Raw genomic sequence first — 19017 nt, forward strand, 5'->3', positions numbered from 1 at the left:
CTGTTCTTGTGAGTTACAATCGAGCACTTGACAGGATGGCCCAGGCCAGGTCCTCACTGGACCGGGAGCAGAAGGGGGAAAGTATGCAGTGTTTCCCACAGCCATGGCAAGGGATCACGAGAGTGGGCTAAATTTAGGATGAATGAGCACAGTTCAACCAATTGTGGGACAATTCCATGGCTCAGAAAACCTGCCAGTGTGAATGCAAGGTGACTGGGACAAATTCAGGGAATCAGGTAGACAGACAGGGAAGGGGTATGGAAGTGTTGACAGTTGACAGAGGGTGATAATTATTGTTAATTTAAAGATAGTAAGCACAAGAAAAGGAGATATCATTTGATAAATTATATACCTCTGACAAGGTTGCCCGATTTGTTCATTTAATGATACAAAATGTTAAAATTCTTGAACCAGTAGGCTGTACAGATTTGGATCTAGATTAAAAAAGGCATCAGTATGCTATGTCATGTCTGCAGTAGTTCATGATTAAATAGCAAAAACTTTATAAAATATGCAATGTTAGAAATCCTTTAGAAAAGTCCACAACAAAACAAATTGTTCCATGACCCATGGCCTAACTCTGCACCAAATCTCTGTTAACAAGTTATTGAGATACCTAGCCAACAAAGATTAATGGCAGTTTATTTGGTGGGGGATGAGAGAGAGATGAGATTCACGACCAGGTCATCAAAATAATAAGTCTTCATCGAGACACTTTTTTTATTATCAATTCATGTTTTTGTAATACCTGGTTTTAGTCCATGCGTACAAGTAGTGGGTGAATTATTCATTTGGAAAGCGTGAAACATAGCTAAGGCCGTCAAGGTGACAAACCACATTAATTATCATCTAACTAATTAGTGGCTGCCTAGTAAACAGAGTGAGGCATTTTGCAGCTAAGGAGACAGATATTTCCCTCAAGAGTTGGTGGAGACCAAAATGGAGTGAATAGTGAACTTGGTTTTAAAAAAGGCAATTGTTTGCCTACAGTTCAATAACTTGAGGTGATTATATGTCAGTGTTTTCAGCCAAAAATAAAACAAAATAAATGAATGCAGCAAATCATATCGTAAGTCAGGCACATTTGAATAACCCGACGAAGATGATAGTCCGACATTGACATGCGGATCTCAATACAGATTTGTTTTCTGTTTTGCCACACAGCATTGGGTCAAAGCCACCGTGCTCAAGTTAGAGGTTAAGGCCTTTGCTACATTGATCCCATATGTTTATATGGAGTGTTTAGGTTGGCCTCTTCCAGTGTGTGGAGAAGAGGTTAGGTGTTGTTCCTCTCTGGGCTTGTGTTCTTTGTGTCAAGGTGGAGAGGCCCTCCCAATGACTGGCAGCCTCTGTATGTAATGGCATGGAGGCAGAGGATGGGAGTTCAGGAAGAGGTCTCTGTCAGGGTATTCTCTTGTGATTCCTCCTCTTCTGGCTTTTGCTCGCGGCGATTACCATATTATTTGATGAATGAAGTATGTATATTCCCCCAGTTTGCTTCCGCTGTTTACACTGCTGCCTGTAATCTGGAGATCCGCTATTGCTCTCTATCTGTCTCTGTCTTGTTTTCTTTCCCTGTCTTCTCCGTGCTCGGCTGACCGGCCCTCGTTTCTCTTTAGCTCAAGGTCTCCTCCACCTGAATGGTTGTTCATATGTCAGTTATAGCTCTTACATACATTCAAATATCAATGTGTCCTAAAAAGACACTTTTTAAAGGCCCTAGCTTATGTGTAGCTTCTGAAAATTTCTATCTTTGGCGACCACTAATGGTAGTATGAAAAACTTAAATGATCCAACTAGAACTTTGTTTGGACCATATTGAAACCTTAAGGGTGCCCTCTGGAGTTTTCTTGAAAACAAGCAAAAGTTGTTTATCTCCGGTGTTACTCACCTGTGCGTTGTGTGGATTTTCTTCCCCATAAAACATTTGCAAGGAATCTTTTCAATCATGGTTTGTTAGTTGTTTCTTCTACGTTCTTGGCGGGTTACCACCACCAACTACTAGATTAGCAGAATAACATGAAAACAGTGGGAATGTGTAGGCTACTGCAATGCGTGATACACATTCCTAGTACAAAATAAAAGAGGGGCCCACCTAGTGCTACTAGTGGTCCACAGAGTACCTTTAAGGGCCTTTTCACCCCTACCTTGTTTAGCCCGGACTTTCTGACTTTTCAGTTTGATCCGAACTAAAATTACAGGTGTGAAATCCCCCCTGACCACGGTTCAGACCAAGCGGCAACCTCCGGCTCTCACGACTGAAGCCAATGCCGAAGTAAATTAAAGCGGGATTCTTTCTAACGGCCAGCAGGGGGCAACTCTGGTTGCAAAAATATAAATCCGGTTACACAAGAAATAAAGGTAAAATGACCCTACTTCTGATTTATTACCTCAGTAAACACTTTCATAATGAGTTTATGATCTGAATTGTTAGTTTCAAGTCTTCTTCAACAAATCACAATGTTCATTTAGTAAATAATGGTAAATTGGAAAATAGACAATAAAGTTAACCTGCACCGTTGAACAAGCTTATTGAGAGTCTGCTGTTAATTTTTGTTTTAAGCCTGTTTTTTGCTAGCCAAAATTAGTATCCCTATTAAGATCACATTTAACTCAGATTACAAATGCACCTAGCTAACCAAGCTTGCTAGCTCCACCGTCTCATCCAAATATGGTCACTTCCAGTGCTTGGTTGCAAAAAAATCTACATGCCGGTGGCCAAACTGCCAAATTTGAGGCTGCAAAACGGCAGTACGCAAACCAACTGGTGATGTCACGGTGACTATGTCCACTTCTTTTTTACAGTCTATGGTCTGGACCAAACAACTGAAATTTGGTCAGATAGGCAGTGAAACTGAACCATGGTTCGGTTTGTTTTTAGTGTGAAAGCATTTTTTGGATGGTCCAGACTTTTAGACCATTTACAACAAGTTTTGGTGGTTCCTGTGTAATAATCGAGAGAAGAAGACGTAGCAGAAAAAAATTAGAGAAGAAAAATGAAGAAATGCGTTGAAATAAGGACACAATTATTAATAGCCCGTGACAGCTCATCTTTTAAAACAGATGGCCATCATGGAAGCAAATTGCCACTCACCTCTTTGGTCTCTCCCCGAACAGAGCTGTATAAGGATTGCTTGCAATGACATAATGTTCACCCAACGAGGATGTTCATTTGGCGAATTTGAACTAGCCTTCAGTAAAGTGGTTGCTGCGGGTAATGCCATAATAATAACAATATCGTGGCAATGATATGCATTCATTCATTCTTGTCAAGACCAAACAGTATTGTCAAAGCTGGTGACTAGACCCGCACAGGTTTGACCTGGGAACGCTGAGAATGAGCAACACGTATGCTGCACCAGTTTTCACTAGGATTGTTCAAAAAAGAATGCATTACCATATTTTGAAAGATGCTAAATCACAAAACAGTTATGTGAAGCAGCTTTAAATTCTGAGTGAAATATAGAGTACATATTTGTGGAAGGCCTAAAACACATTTTCTTCCTTGGAAATAAAATAATTGTTGATTAATGATTTATATGCTCTTTTTTCTGACTGCTGGACAGCTACACTGTGGTGTTGGATACTTACACCTACTTAAAATAAATGTCCAAAAGGCAATACCACGCAAAAACCATGTATTTGAAAGTTAATCAAGCATACTTCCCTATGTCTCCTGATGCCGAAACCCCACCTAGCTTTCCAAACATGTTCAAACAAACGGTTTATTGCTGATAGTGCAGAAAAGACTGTCAATAGACTGTCTCTCCTTATCTACAGTATCGCTGAGAACGGCCAATCCCTGTCCAGCCAATGCCCTGCCTCACCTCTCTGTCTGTAGGTTAATAATCAGTAATTGGGTAAACAGCAGGCTGGACGGGACACACAGGACGCAGGCTTTTAATGCTACCTGGTCAAGGAGAAAAAGAGAGATAGCGACACACAGAGATAAGAGAGTTCCCACTAGAATTCACAGTGAAATCCTGGTGTCTGTCGCCTCTCGTTCTGCTTTCCCCATCAGTCTTTTCCCTATTTGTCTATGCCTCCCTCCCACATTTTCACATTCATATCTCATTCCTCCAGTTACTCACCCTTTCTCCCCCCCCCCCACTCCTCACATATCGGTCTCCTGTCCTCCCCATCACCACAACGTTGTGGTTTTACATGCATACATTTTATTTGTTAATGTGTGCACGTGTATGTTTGTACTCCTGTGTGATGCGTTACCGGTGTTTCTCGTGATTGCCCGTGCCCACTGGGGTCCCTCCGTCTCAGTCGGATTATATTTCATACTACGGAGCGAGGCCAGAGAGCTTTAAAGGAAATAAAAGACCTTCAAATTAAAAACGCTTTAACAGAGCACAGTGCCATTTACAGATGAAAAGTTAGCCTCCAGAGTGTGACCCCTGTGCTATTGATTTTGTCCAGACAAAGAAATGCAAATGATAATAGCAACACAAAAAATTATATCACTACAAATTATGACAGCGAGCTAAAATGTGTTAAACGGTGTTGCTGTTTTTTGGTTGACATTCCTGAGTTTTTGGATTTATTTGGGCCTTTTTTGCGTTTATCTCTGATAAGACAGGAAATGAGGGAGGGGATGATATGCAGCAAAGGGCCGCGGGGCTGGATTTGAAGCCGGGCCGCTGCGATAAGGACTCAGCCCTGTACATGGGGCGCGCACTACCGCTCCACCAGCTGAGCCAACCGCCTGGATGGTCTTTGATGAACGTTCTAGTAGTAGGAATTCTGTGTGGTGACTGTTCTTCTGTGGGTCGGATAAACGTCAGTCACACTCTGAAAACTGGAAACTCAGACGCAGACTTCTGATGCAAGGATTCTGGTGGTTTGAAGAGACATCTTTCAAAAAAAAAGACATGAAAATGCTAGTGTGGAGTCGTGTTTGTTTTCAGAAATCAACAGTGTTTTCAAAATTAGCCTGCTTAGAGTGGAGGTAGTCCCGATCTTTCAAACTGCAAAACTTAGCTATTAGCTGTCAGTGATAGCAAACTGCAGAGTGTTTCATTAAATCAATAAAACACTCTTTCATCCCTGCCCTAGTTTCCTTGTCATTTAATAACTTGACCTGACAAGGAAAAGCTGCTAATTTGTATTCACATTTGTCTTATTTTTGGTTTATCCCGTTGTGTTCCCAGTGTTTTTTGTCTTTCTCTTTCATGCTTTCTTTACTTCTCTCAAGCCCACTCATGGTTATATTCCAAACCTCACTTCTCATTTCCCTTCCACGCCCTTATAAGTGTGGGCCATGGAGTGCATTGAGCACTAACACACACACACACACACACACACACACACAGGGAAGGCATTGCCATCAAATTCACCCCTTCTGGGAGAGACTGTGGTTTGGCCACACTGCCCAAGGTTTGTCCTGGCTGTCAGCATGGAAACTCTTGAGACCGTCAGCATGGCTAAATTAGGTCCTATGCTACTCCGTTAGCGCTGAACCCTGGCACAGGTGAGAGTCCTTCCTCTCTGCCTTCGCCTGTAGTGAACTGTAAATTGGCTGGCCTACAAACTCAAACAGTGTGGGTAAGCCGACACTGTTCTTTTCCCCAGATTGAGGTTACGGGCACTGTGGAAAGTCAAGCAGTTGTTCGGTTTCTCAGGCAGAACTCATGGCCTGAAAATGCCAGTGCCTCTATTAAATATGAAGAGAGGTTAAAAACTTTAGAGACGAATGAAGGGCAAAGTTCTGAGGATTAAAATTATTCTTTTTTGTTTAAATGTAATGGGTTGCACAGGCTTGGCCCTGTTCTTGTTTCTCATTCCTTCAAAACTGCAACTTATGAACTAAATATAAATTGCCATCTTGGCCCCAATGCGCCGTAAATTCCAATATATGTGGTGAAAAGCACCTGTTAGTTTTTCATTCTCTTCTTCCCTTGTTTGCCCACTGGACAGGTTCTCTTTTCAAGGTTTTCTCGCAGCTTGTCCTGTTTTATCTCTTTGATTAATGTATTTTTAATGACTGTGTGTGTGAGAGTAAAACATCCATTTGTTTGAACTTCAACACCACTACTAGTTATCAGCATCGACCAATACCTGCACTCACAAGGCCGATAAATCATCCTAAATCAAAGCAGATCTAATTGAAAAACCTTTAATGGGTAGTGTGAAATGTATAGTGTTATACTGTAGGGAATAATGCAGATGAAAGACGTTCTGACAGACTGTAGCCCACACCATTCATGTTCTGAAATCTACAGCATAACCCATATCTATTTTTCTGTCATTCATTAATAAAAATTCCATCTAAAACAGGTTACTGGCTAAGATATCTGCATGGAAAAATGGAATTATACATGACTTTTCTGCTGTCTAAATATCGACCATCGGCCATTGAAAAACCCAGTCGACCACTAACCACTACCTCTGCTGAACTGGAGAGAGCGACGTATGGATTGTTCCAGTGGTTTGAAAACTCTACATTTCCCTGCCAAAGTTCTTCTCTAGCAGGCAGTGTTTTGCTCCAGTCCAGTGTTGACACAGTTGACACAATTGACACAATTGGCAAACTGGCTCATGAGTCTTTAATTTGTTTCAGCGCTTGGATGAAATTAAATTACTCTGTTTGACTGAAATCATTCATCAGGAGCTCCCTCTGCTATTTTTTATCCTTAATCTAAAGTTGGAGGTACAATAGAAAATTGGTGATTATAAATAGTGTGGTTAAATGATCAATTAGTCTGCCAACCAGAAAAAAAAATATACCACAATTTTGACAATTGTTTTATTGTATTAGTAATTTATCAAGCAAAGTTCTCTGATATATTTCAAAGGGTTTGTTGACAAGAAATTTTTAAACGTCTTGACTTCTGCGGGGATTTTGATAGACATTTGTTTTCAGACATTTGATAGACTAAACAATTAGTCAGTTAAATGAAAAACAAAAATAATAAACAGATATATAATAAAGATTGTTTGTTGCAGCTCAAAAAGTATTCAAACAACCCCGTGCTCCGTCGCTACAACAGTGGAAGCACGATACGATTCAGATCACTCATATGGCTACAGATTCCACCAGGTTTTAAGATAAGCTGAAATTCCAGTTCAGCCTCAGGAGAAAAAGGGGATCCCATTCCATTAAGGGTGTGTCCCAGTTAAAGCCCATCCCCAGAGCCTGAGAGTGTTGGGTGATGAATGAGCGACTGTGGACAGACAGACGTTACCACGTCCCTGCACCTGTTGCCTTTTTGAAATTGAGGGGATGGGAGCCTAAAAGGCCACATGGTGGATAACACCCCACACTGTTGACATCTCCAGGAACTGAGCTTGAGACACATCCAACCTCTATGCCACTCCTACTCATGCAATCTCTTCATAGAAGCATGCAGGATACCAGGATATCATGTTCCATCCAAATATAATGTGCCAGTGCAGGGCAGTGATTTGTCCAGATCTGGTGCCAGGGTGCCAGTTTATATTTAGAGACACAACTGTGAGTGGTTGTGGCTGGAACAGAAAGCACCCCACCCCACCCCCTCCAACCCATCTCAGACATCTGTCTCTCTGAAACTGGATACTAATGCACGTTGAGACTTGATTCATGTGCTCCGTTTGTTTCTGCCCTTATGTCTTTAGGATTTGAGCGGTACTAAGAAAGATAAAGAAAGTAAAAGTTGGTCATCCTCGTGTGTAAAAGAGTTGTGGATAATTTTAGTTTCGGAGTTCGTGTTTCACAAGAAGAAAACAGGGTCAAGGGAGGCAAGGAGGACATTGATGGATCCCGGGAGTAAAAGTGAGAGGAGACAACATGTTTACATCGTGGAGACAGGATATGTGTTGCCTGTCCCGTTAACTGTATGCTTGCTTGCAGACACAAGTGGAGCAGCAAGAGCAATGACCTTATCATGTCATGCCCTGACACCAGTGAGAACAAGCATGCCGAGTCTGTGGCCTTGCTCGCTGCCACCATGTTCCTCTGGAAATGGCGCGAAGATCACATGGCTGTGCCTTCCCGTGCCGGTCATGAGTTTTTACAATGTGTGTGTGTTTATTTCCATTCCATTCTGTTCCACTACTGCAAAGCCTGGGGTGAACCCTTACAGTCACATGACCTCCAACTGGAAGTGAGGCATCAATCCACTGCACAATAACAGTATGGCATCCCCCAAGTTTATGCCAACTGACTCGCACAGTTCCTTATATGGAGGCTCTATTCTTAGCACATGTGCATGATATGAAGACGGAGCTGCTGCTCGTTGTTCCTCTGCCTCTACATCTTTCAAGTTTCTGTAACTGAAACTAGGATTATACTGTATACTGCAGTTTCAAGAGAGTGTTGTTCTTGAAGTGGATGTTGTGTTAATTAGTTGAGAAGCTACTCTACAAAATGTTCAAGCTGTCTTGCTGGCTTGGTCTACTAGCAGGTTCACATTTGACCTAGAACAAGTGCTGAAAGGTTTTGCGATCGATCAGTTGTTTTTTTAAGCCTAAGCATTCGCTTAACCTTCTCTGGTATAATAAAGAATAAAGATCAGTGAAAATTGAATACCTTTGGAAAGATTGTTGGTTGAAAAAGGAAGCAATCTAAGATATCTCCTTGGGCTGCGAGAAATTGTTATAACTAAATATAAAAATTCATTGATTACTCTGAAGAAAAAATACTCAACATACTTTTTTATAATAATTACTTGTTTTAGCCCCACCAAAGACAAAAGGTCTTCCCTGGTCCACTTAGTTCTTATTAAACGAGACCCTACCAGACTGAATATCATTTGGAACCAGCCAGATTTAGACCTTACCTGGCCGGATGTGTTCCCATTTACTGCCGTGTGTTTTTGTCAATGCGATCAATACCTGAATGGAATTTGGAGGCCTCGCTATCAGCCCTGATTACGTGGTGCGTCATAATCATGGTTTTTTTTTGGAGGCGAGACGGAGAGCCTCAACTGTGATGGGCAGAGAAAATTGACATACTTGCTGTTATTTTCGACTGTGATTGGTGGTGGAGATGCACATGTTGGTGCTTTCTCCCTGTTCGTGTCCATACAGGTGCACTGCATTTTGGATCAGTTCTCTTTCCATCGTCCAAATCAGGAACGTTGTGGGATCAGTTATGCGTACAAAGAGAGTGAGTTCTCTTCCTTTTATTCATGTTAAAATATTATGTGACTCTTGTAAATCACATTTCCTTTTTATGTTTTAAGCTCTTATCTGGAGAAATGTGGCCCAGCATTGGAATCAGCTTGAATTAAGTGTTAAAAGCAAAAAGCAGCAACCGAATCCTGATCTCCCTGAAGGTGTAATGCGTACGAGTTGGGCAGAAAAGCTAAGGTGTGAACTGGACACATTACGTCATAGTAATCTGTGCTCACTCTGACAAGAGATAAAAGAACCTCATCGACTCGGCATTTTTTTTTTTTTTACCTGACTCCCAACATTTACACCAGTGGTCCAGAGCTGCGCAGCATCATCCAATCACGTCCCCTCACAACTCTTCTTCACGCTCTCTCTGTGCTGGTTACCAAGGAGACAGTGAAGTGAAGTCTGGGAAGTGGAGCAATGGTTTGGCATGAGTGTTTATTTATTTATTTATTTATTTATTTTTCTTTCTCTTTTGACATCCTGTGAACAGTACCACCTGGACTAATGAGTGTGTGTTTGTCATATTCCAAGTTAAGGAAGACACACGCGCTGAGTGTTCCCCGTACAGTGTGCGGTGTGCGTGCGTGCACTTAAAAGAGCAGCCGTGTCTTAGGCTCTGTCACCTGATCCCACCGTCCCACCTGCTCTCACCATCTTCTCTCTCTGTGATTTCCTGGCGGGATGCGAGTGAAAGGAAGGCGTGTGTGTGTGTGTGTGTGTGTGTGTGTGTGTGTGTGTGTAAGGGCGAGCTTGAACCAGCTGCAGACCATTTTGAATAATGATCTGACCTTGATCCAAGTAGGCCAGTTCGAGCCCGACCCCTATTGTAATTGTCCCAGGCACCTAGGAGGACTAGGAGTTTGGGGGCTGGGAGAATCTGGATCGTGACCTGTGTAGCATTGTCTCTTTTCTGGTGTTCTCTAGCTCTCCAGTCAAGTGGTTAAAAACAAGAGGTGGATGCAGATTGATAGATGGGCAGAGGGAACTGGATCTGGGGACGGACGTGTCAGGAGGGGGCATTGGAGATTTGAATGTGTGTGTCTAGATGTCTCCATACTAGCTGTCTTGAAGCCCAACCAGGCTGTTTGCTCTCTTAGTTCCCCAGGGTCTTTTTCAGCCCTCAGCCATCAGATACAGACACAAGTGATGTCTCTTCCCTTCCTTTTAATTATATTCCTTTCTGGGTTTCTGGTGTGCCTGTATACACACATCCTTCTTCACCTCCTCTCCATCTCTGATTACTGTATGAAACTGTTTGCTGCAGTGCTGTACAGTATGTCTGCTAGCCCTCTGCATCTCTCCTCTGCTTTGCTTTTACTTTCTCTCTAATCCCTCTTTTCAATGATTTATTTGAAGGGTGAAACTGGGTAAACACAATAGGGCTGACACACTCCTCTACACCCCCTAACCTCTGCTGCATCTCTCTTTCTCTCTCCGTCTTTCTCGTCTAACTTTCTCTCGGTTCCTCCTTTTTTATTTCTTTTTTCTGCCTGCACGTTCAGCTCCTGTGTCAGCATTTCTCTTCTCACCATGTGCGTGTCGCCGTGCTGTATGAATAAATCGGAGCTCGTTTGACTCCCGTGAACCCTGCAGCTCTCCAAGCCACCGCTGCGCCGCGCCTTTGGGGCCACAGAATTGTTGACAGGCTTTGATTTTTAGTATATGTGCGATACGCTGATGTGGGTTAAGGATTAAATGCATAAGAAGGGCGTCCTCCCCAAAATACTGCACTTCCACTTTGAAGGAAAAAGGTCTTACCTGATATTTCCTAGTCAAAATAAAAAGTAAAGGATGTCTAATTTTCTACAGTAATAGAGAAGTATCCTTATACAGTAATAATAATAAACCAACTGAAATAAGTCACACATCAAATGAAATAATTAGTAAGCATATTGCTTTCTTACTAAAAATAAAAAATAATTTCATGTCATTTGTATTTAGTATGCAGCTTGTGTCAGGATGTGGTTAGCCTAGCTTAGCACAAAAAACAGAAGCATGGGACAATAGCTAGCCTAGCTCTGTCCAAAGCGGTTTTGGGCAGTGACACATTACTTACACTAACGAGCAGTGTAAGGAAGTATGCGGTTACAGTTTGAAATTAAATGTACATTACAGTCAATAATCACACAGTAGACTGGTCTGGGATGTGTTTGCACAAAGCTAACTGTGTAATGGGATGTGGCCAGTAACAGCAAATTGAAAAGAAATGTGATTCCCGGCATGCAGTCACTGAGGCTAAGCTAGTTGTTGATGCTGCAGGGTGTCTGAGAGTTAGATGACTTGTACAATTTGTCATTTTGACGTTTTCCTTTGTATACTGGTTCAACAAACGTGTTTTTTCAGTTAATTGGTAAACTGGGAAGGTGCTGGTTGGCGTGTGAACTTTGGAAAGAGCTAGGCTAGCTGTGCTTATGCCAAGCTAAGCTAATTGCCTCCTGACTCCAGCACTTTACCAAAGACATGAGATTGATATTGATCTTCTTATCGCGCTCTCGGAAAAGAAAGCAGATAAGCGTACTTTCCATCAAAAAATATAAAACCAAAATGCTTTTCTTCCCACAGATGCAGATTCTTGACAAGTTCCCAATTGAGGGAGGGCAGAAAGACCCAAAGAAGAGGATCATCCCCTTTCTCCCAGGTAATAGCCTGCTCCAGAGCTCCAGTTATCTGAACAGGTTCCAAATTAATAATGTATGGCTTGCAGTAGCCCAGCGTCAATATGAGCTGGTTACTGATGCCTGCCTGCGCTGCATGTGTGTGTCTGTGTGTATCTGTATAGATGTGTTTTACTCCTGACAGGGCACTATCGGTGATTTTAAATCTCAGCTGGTTTGCATGCCTGTATGTCTGAGTGATTTTTTGGATCAATTTGAATTTTGTGTAACTAACTGAGATATACAGTGTGTGTGTATATGTGTGCGCGTGTGTGTGTGTGTGTGTGTGTCCTAGTATTGCCTGGAGTCATGCCACCCAGGCTCATCTCTCCTGCCTTAAGTCATCGCCTGACATTCAGGCTCACGGCGACCTACAGTACAGTGTGGCGGTGATCAATAATGGTGTTTGTGGGAGATCACTGTCAGGGGCAGAAGGGCTGACAGTGATTCTGATAATCACTCTGATGTCTCTTGTGTGTGTGTGTGTGTGTGTGTGTGTGTGTGTGTGTGTGTGTACACAGGTTTGTCATTGCAGATTTCTGTAGATTAATTAGTGCGTAGGTAGTGAAATGCCCCTTGTCTGTACAGTGCAGTTTATTTTGGTAAACACTGTTTACAGCCTTGTGGCCAACAAACGGTCACAGCATCTACTGTAAATGCGCTCTATCACCCCTCAAGCCCTCCCCCTCTTTTTAGTCTTTCTCTCTCATGCTCACACACACACTCAATTTGGAAACCCACCAAACATCCTCCTACCACTTGTCTATGAAGCCAGTGGCACCAGATGCAAACATTATCGACTGTCTGCGTTTCTTTGAGGATGTTTGTTTCAGGATAAACTCCTCTACCCTCGCTGTGTGAATTCAGTAAACTGCGGAACAGTAATTCAGATAAAGTTGGACTATTAACTAAACATTTTGCCATATACACGTTAGAAATCTCAAAACAACTTCTTCGGTGTGGGGCTTGGTAATGAACCTCAGTACTTGTTTTGGTACCGACCGACCAAAATGTGTAAATAGCACCGGCACAGTATTGAAAACTGCCAAGCACCAAAAGCTGGCATGGAACACCAGTTCTAACTCTTAATCCTGTTTACTTCAATCAGATGGTTCCGGATTTAAATGAAAAACATTGGCCAATTTTATTTAGCCAACAACCTTTCTAGGGCTTCTTGTATTTAGGCAACATTTAAAGAGGTCAAAATTCTATTTAGGGGTTGTACCAGAATAGGTTTACATGGTTTCATTTTCAAAAAACAGAATAGTTTTTGTTATACTGCACATTGCTGCAGCTCCTCTTTTCATCCTGTGTTGAACGCTTCGTTTTAGCTATGGAGTGATACATCTTTGTCTACATGATCTTTGTTGGGAGTTACACATGCGCAGTTCCTAGTTAAGGACTACTAGCCAATCAGAAGCAGAGAAGGGCGGGTCAGCGAGAACACTGTAAACAGCTCGGGTTCAGCTGTACATGTTGCCGACCAGCTTGGCAACATGGACTGGAGCAAGGGTTTCAGAGTGGTGAGTTATTATTCTGTAACAAAAGTATAAAGTTTTAACTGAGCTCTGTCTCTACATCACAGTAACAACTTTCTGTCCACTGACTGCCTGGAGGGTAGCTAGTGTTTGGAAGGGAGAAGAGAGCTGTGTGCTGCAGATTGCCGCGTTTTTGAGGGTGTGTCGGAGTAGCCTCTTGGCGAGCGTTAAGTGAGGCGCACTTGTGACAACACAGGGATGAAAGGGAAGCGGCTGGACTACAAATGAGCTGTTTTCAGGCAGTTCAGAGCAGAGTTTTCTATGGGAGATGGGAACTCCCTTTGGGCTGGACTTTGGGCTTTTTCACTTTTTCACAAACCTGTTACATGCACAAAAAAGGAGAGGGAAAAAGACAAAAAACAGAATACCACCTCTTTAAAGATATTTTTGGGCTTTTTGCCTTTAATGAGATGAGTACAGCCAGAGAGAGCCTTAGTACGTGTACTTTAACAACTTAAGCCATGTTCACACTACACGACTTTTAGCCGACGACCGCCAGGCTGTGGTCAGGAGTAAATCAGTGGTTGATCAGTGGTCGGCAGTTGTTATTTATGAACAGCTCAACGACGCACTCAAAACGTGGTGTGGAGACCAGCGTCGGGTGACCTTGTCAGCTCGCGTAGTGTGTGACCTCCTGACACGATCAGTCACGTAGTGTGAACGCCACAACGACTTCAAGACTCCCGTCACAAGACGGCAAGTTGTGTAGTGTGAACAGCACGGCCATCGCCGACGCTGAAAGTCGTGTAGTCTGCACGAGGCACACGCTAAACAGCACGTCAAAGTTTCATTTCAGACCCTGGTCAGGCAGCATCTAACATTTGAGAAGTGTAAAGAAACTAAAGAAAATATAGGTATTAAAAAATATTGCTTTAGTATCCGTAACAAAACTCAGTCATCAGTTATTTAGATAGAGCTGAAACAACATGAGCTGTTTTAATAATCAGTAAGTAAATAAAAATTGAATGAAGAAAGAATTTCACAAAATTTGATGTTTTTCTTCTACATTTCTAAACTGAAATTCTTGGGTTTTGGACTGTTGGTCAGACAAAACAAGCTGTTAGACCAAATAATGAATAGAGATTTTAAAACTTCCCTTTGGTTCTTGTTGTCAGTCTTCCCAATAAAACTACAGCACTCCGTCAACAATAGTAAAATTCTGCCTTGTCTCACCTCCATTTTGTGTCTTCTTTTATAGGCGCGCAGTGTACAACATGAGAACCTGTAATGCTAACCCACTCATACCTAATAGCTGATAGCATATTTACTTGAAATCATCAGGTTTCAGTCATATAAGGCACACTACTTGTCAGAAAGCCCTGATGGTGGTTTAAAATGATTTGTTTGGAAACTTATTTTGTATTTATTCATCGATCAGTAGCCCGGTGAATATGTAAAATGATCACTATGTTTATTCTTGGTCATGTAGCATTAGGACTGCTTAAATAGTACCTCCAAATGAGCTGATTGTGTAAGAAACACTCATCGCTTTACACTTTAAACAGGATGCAGTGCATATATTTTGATTGTAGGGGGTTGGTAGTGTGACTTTTATGTTCCCCCTGGGTGGGATGAGAGGAGGGCCTAAAATGCACGATGTATGTATGTATCCTAGTTTTTATTTAGAAAGTCATGTCACAGACAGAGGTCATGGAATCCATAGGGGAACATCTGGGGCCTTGAGTGTGGGACTGAGATTGCTTTGGCCATGATGAATCACCAGTGTACATTACGGACATCTCCTGGTCGGCCCGTGTATTACACAAAGCAGTCAGTGCTGCAAAATCAGTATAAACTTATTGTATTTTTCGGTAGGACTGTAAACGTGTCAAATATTTACTCCTCTTCTCTGTCTGTTGTCTCCTCTTCCTTTCCATCTATCATCACACAATTCCTCTGCTTTCCTTTCCCTCCTCCTGCATATTGATTTTTCTTCTTTCTCCTTTTCCTCCCCTTCAGGCAAAATCCTGTTCCGGAGGAGTCATGTGCGAGACGTGGCCATGAAGCGGTTGCGTTTCATCGATGACTACTGCAGGGTAAAGAGGCTTTACTGTCAACAACCTTTAGTTTCCCATTTGACTCTGGGGAATGTCCCCCAGCCTGTGAGGGGTCAAATGTCACGGCCCATATCGTCCTTTCACATGCTTGAAACATGGGACGTGAAAAGTCCTTGCAGTGTACAGCTCTCTCTCTCTCTCTCTCTCTCTCTCTCTCTCTCTCTCTCTCTCTCTTTATATATTTATATATATATATAAAAACACTATTCTGAGACATTTGAAGAGTCAGTAATCTGCTCTGACAATTCAGTTGTCTGAGACTATGAAGGACTCACAGTGGTGGGAAAATGTTATGATCTTTTCCTACTGCATTTGAAGAAGGGTTGTTTATTTCCAGGGGTGCCACAGTCAGAAAAGCGGAGTGACCTAGTTGTGCATCAAAATTCTCAGTCATTGCATGAAACAGACTTTGAGCTCTTCTGTTATTTCCAAAAAGTCCCACTCACTAACTACCCTATCCCTTCATTTGAAAAAAGTTCTCCTCCAAATTAGCGTCCCGTTACCCGAAGAAAAAAGAATCCTTGAAAGCGGCGGCCTTTCGTCATTCTCTAGTCAAAGGAAGGCTGGCCTTATCACTTCCTGTTCTCTCTCTTATTAGTTTTTATTTATTTATGCCAGATTCAGATCCTTTCCTCATGCCCTCCCCACTTCCTTGCATTTTGGAACAAAACCACACAAGCAGTAGGGAGAGCGTGCATTAAATCACATCTGGGCTCTTATGTTTGTCTCTATATGCACAGTTAGGGAGCAGCATTGTTGGCCTGCATTAAGAAAGGTTAGCCACAGTATCAGCTCAGTAATTAGGACCTAAAGAAGTTTAAAAACCAAAAGCAATCACACACATCTGAAATTAACCTGATCTTTACCTCAGCACAGGCAAAGGCTTCCTCATTACCAAAATATCCTGAAGCACTCTAATGTTTCCAGTTGCTATAGCAAGCCTGTTTTCTTTGCCCAGTGCTGGAGTGTGCCACGCTGTTTACTTCCTACCTCCTGTTTATGAGGCACACAACAGAGAGGAAGAGTAATTATACAGTCTTCTCGAAGGATCTGCTCTGTAAAGATTGCAGGAGTCCAGCCAGCGGTAGGTGCACAGCGAGATATGACCTCTTCCGTCACAACCACAAGGCCATTTCAATAATATAGGATCCAATGAATGAAATATGAAGGTAGCTCGGGCTGTGCCGATTTAAATGAAAAGCCTACACGCTACATATGTTGTTGCGTATCTTTACGGTCCAGCACCCTGGTTCTGTACATGAGCTATTCCTTTGGTGGGAGCTGACCAGATCATTACATATAGATGGTTAGACAGTGTAGGAAGCATTGTTAATTTCCTTTTGGTAGCCAAACGTCTGTGTTGTTCACCTTAATTATATTGAGGTGAATCACACAGACCTCAGTTGTAATCAGTCTTGGGGAGTAACTAGTTACATGTAATTTAGTTATGTAATTAAATTCCAAAATAAATGTAACTGTAATCCATTACAGTTACCATTACAGGCGGCTGTGGCTCAGGAAGTGGAGCGGGTTCCATTAATCGGAAGGGCGGCGGTTCAATCCCCGGCTCCTCCAGGTCGCATGTCAAAGTGTCTTTGGGCAAGAAACTGAACCCCGAATTGCCAGGGCATGAATGTATTTGAATGTTAGTTTCTGTTTGAGCACTTAGGCTCAGTGTATAAATGTGAGCGGATGGTGAATGCAGAATAATTATTAGCCGAGTCCCATAAACGCAGGTCTCCATTAAACTCCTGGTCTGGTTTTTATAGAAGTTCTTTGGATGTATAAAATCTCTTAAACCCCGCGGGGTCGCCTTTAGCTTTAGCTGCTTCTAAGCTGCTTAGATCGTTAATGCAAATATTAATGTTTAATATTATGATCAATATGTCAGATTCTCCACAATTCAATCGTTCAGTTCATTTAACGGAAACAACAAGCCCCAAAGTCTAATTGTTATAGATTTAACCGGAATGGTACAAGAGATGGCAAGAAAAAAAGAAGTTCAGACTCCCATTACCTCTTGAAGCGCTCGTTAAGCCCGAATGTGTCCGTTCCTTGATTATTTATATTCCTTTAGTCTGTAAGGGTCCACCGATCATAAGAATCAAAACAGCTTTTCATAAAAATTAATCCAAGTAATGAATCCTGTTATGTGAAGTCCATCGCACTCAGTCTGCTAACTTCTGCCACGCTTCTCTCATCCTACACCCTGTTGTTGTTTTCGTTACGTTGCTGCCTACAAAATAAAAGCGCATAAGCCGTCTGTCGGAGATGAATGATTAAATCATTGATCAAATTATAAAATTTATTTGATATTATTTAATAATTTTTAATTTTGAACAGTAAGATTTTGTTTGAAATAAATAAACTGTTGAATAGTAGCACATTTCTGTTTTGGCAGGGTCAATTCAGTGACTTAAGTGTTTATTAATCAAAGTTTTCCGCTAGCTAGGCTTTATGTTACATAATATTCGTTTTGTTTCATTGCATGTTTTTCATGTGTCTTACTTTGCCATTTCCAGCCACAGTCTGCCAGTTAAATTGCCTCTCTAGAAATTTGAAAAGTAATCAAAAAGTAATTAAATTTAATAAGCTACGTTACTTTGATAAATTAATTGAAATAGTTATTCTACAAGTTTGTTTCAAATAGGCTAACTTGAAATCGGTAACCTATTACATTTCCAAAGTATCCTCCCCAACACAGGTTGTTAAACACTTCCTCCAAAATCCAAGTTTAAAACCTAAACATTAAAATCTTTTTAAAGCTGCATTAGTGGATTATTTTGTTGTCACGTTTCTGGCTACTTGATAATTGCAAATCCAGTAAACAGAACAAACAAACTTTTGTATTTTGCTGTATTCGGGACTTTTCTGGGCATTAACCTCTGTTCCTTGCTCTGCCTCTCCCTCGGGGCTCTGTTCTGCCATGTTTGACACTATAATCAAAAATCAAAAATGTTCCCGCAGGTAGTCCGGTACACTGCTCTTGAGTCACTGCCTTATGTAGGTATGTGTAGGTGGTACATTGGGTTGTGTCCTGGCAACCGCTGTCTGTGGGCGTGAGCTTCTGCTGTCATTGAGCCGGGGCCAACTTTGAATGTTGTGTTTACAAACCGCAGCCGACAAATCCTACTCATTCTGCCTTTAACTTGGTCTGCTTTTTGGTGCTAGGCAGTTAGCAGTAACAGTGGGTTTATCAGAGCAACTGTCTGCGGCAAAAATATCTAAAGAAGCTGAAAGAGCTCTGTAAAGGTAAACGGTAACTATGGAGTGATAATTCCTTGTTGGTTTGTCTGTTTGAGTGGCCCGTTTAAAATTACACACAGTCATTTGATCCATTATTAATATAAAACTGTTGATCAGTGCAGCTTTAATGTACTAAACAAGTAAAGAACATGATTTCAGATGTAGGCTGTCGTCTCAGTAACCTCCCTTTCTCGCTCTGTCTCTCTCTTCAGGCGCTGGTGCGACTCCCCCCTCAGATTTCTCAGAGTGAGGAGGTGCTGCGCTTCTTTGAGACAAAAGCCGAGGACATCAACCCCCCAGTGGAGTGAGTGTCACATACACATACTGTGCATGCACAAAGAAACGCAAAACACACGCTCTACGTAAAGGCTTATCCACCGCCTGATTTAGGCGTCAAATTCTCCAGTGACA

The 19017-nt window shown here is 42.0% G+C and overlaps 1 protein-coding gene across 5 annotated transcripts in view; it reads left to right on the forward strand.

Annotated features, from left to right (window-relative positions):
* sh3pxd2aa (SH3 and PX domains 2Aa) overlaps positions 1 to 19017 on the forward strand; it is a 113692-nt gene that overhangs the window by 16067 nt on the left and 78608 nt on the right. For 4 of the 5 annotated variants that reach the window (XM_038714551.1, XM_038714553.1, XM_038714549.1 and 1 more), the window contains exons 3-5: positions 11674 to 11749; positions 15263 to 15339; positions 18819 to 18910. In XM_038714551.1, the coding sequence (XP_038570479.1) occupies positions 11674 to 11749; positions 15263 to 15339; positions 18819 to 18910 (245 nt within the window). The remainder of the gene's footprint in view (positions 1 to 11673; positions 11750 to 15262; positions 15340 to 18818; positions 18911 to 19017) is intronic. The other variant, XM_038714554.1, reaches the window with a different exon arrangement.

Source organism: Micropterus salmoides, unplaced genomic scaffold (genome assembly GCF_014851395.1).
Source record: "Micropterus salmoides isolate LMB-PRFRI ecotype aquatic unplaced genomic scaffold, ASM1485139v1 Ms_hic_scaffold_12, whole genome shotgun sequence".
Lineage (NCBI taxonomy): Eukaryota > Metazoa > Chordata > Actinopteri > Centrarchiformes > Centrarchidae > Micropterus > Micropterus salmoides.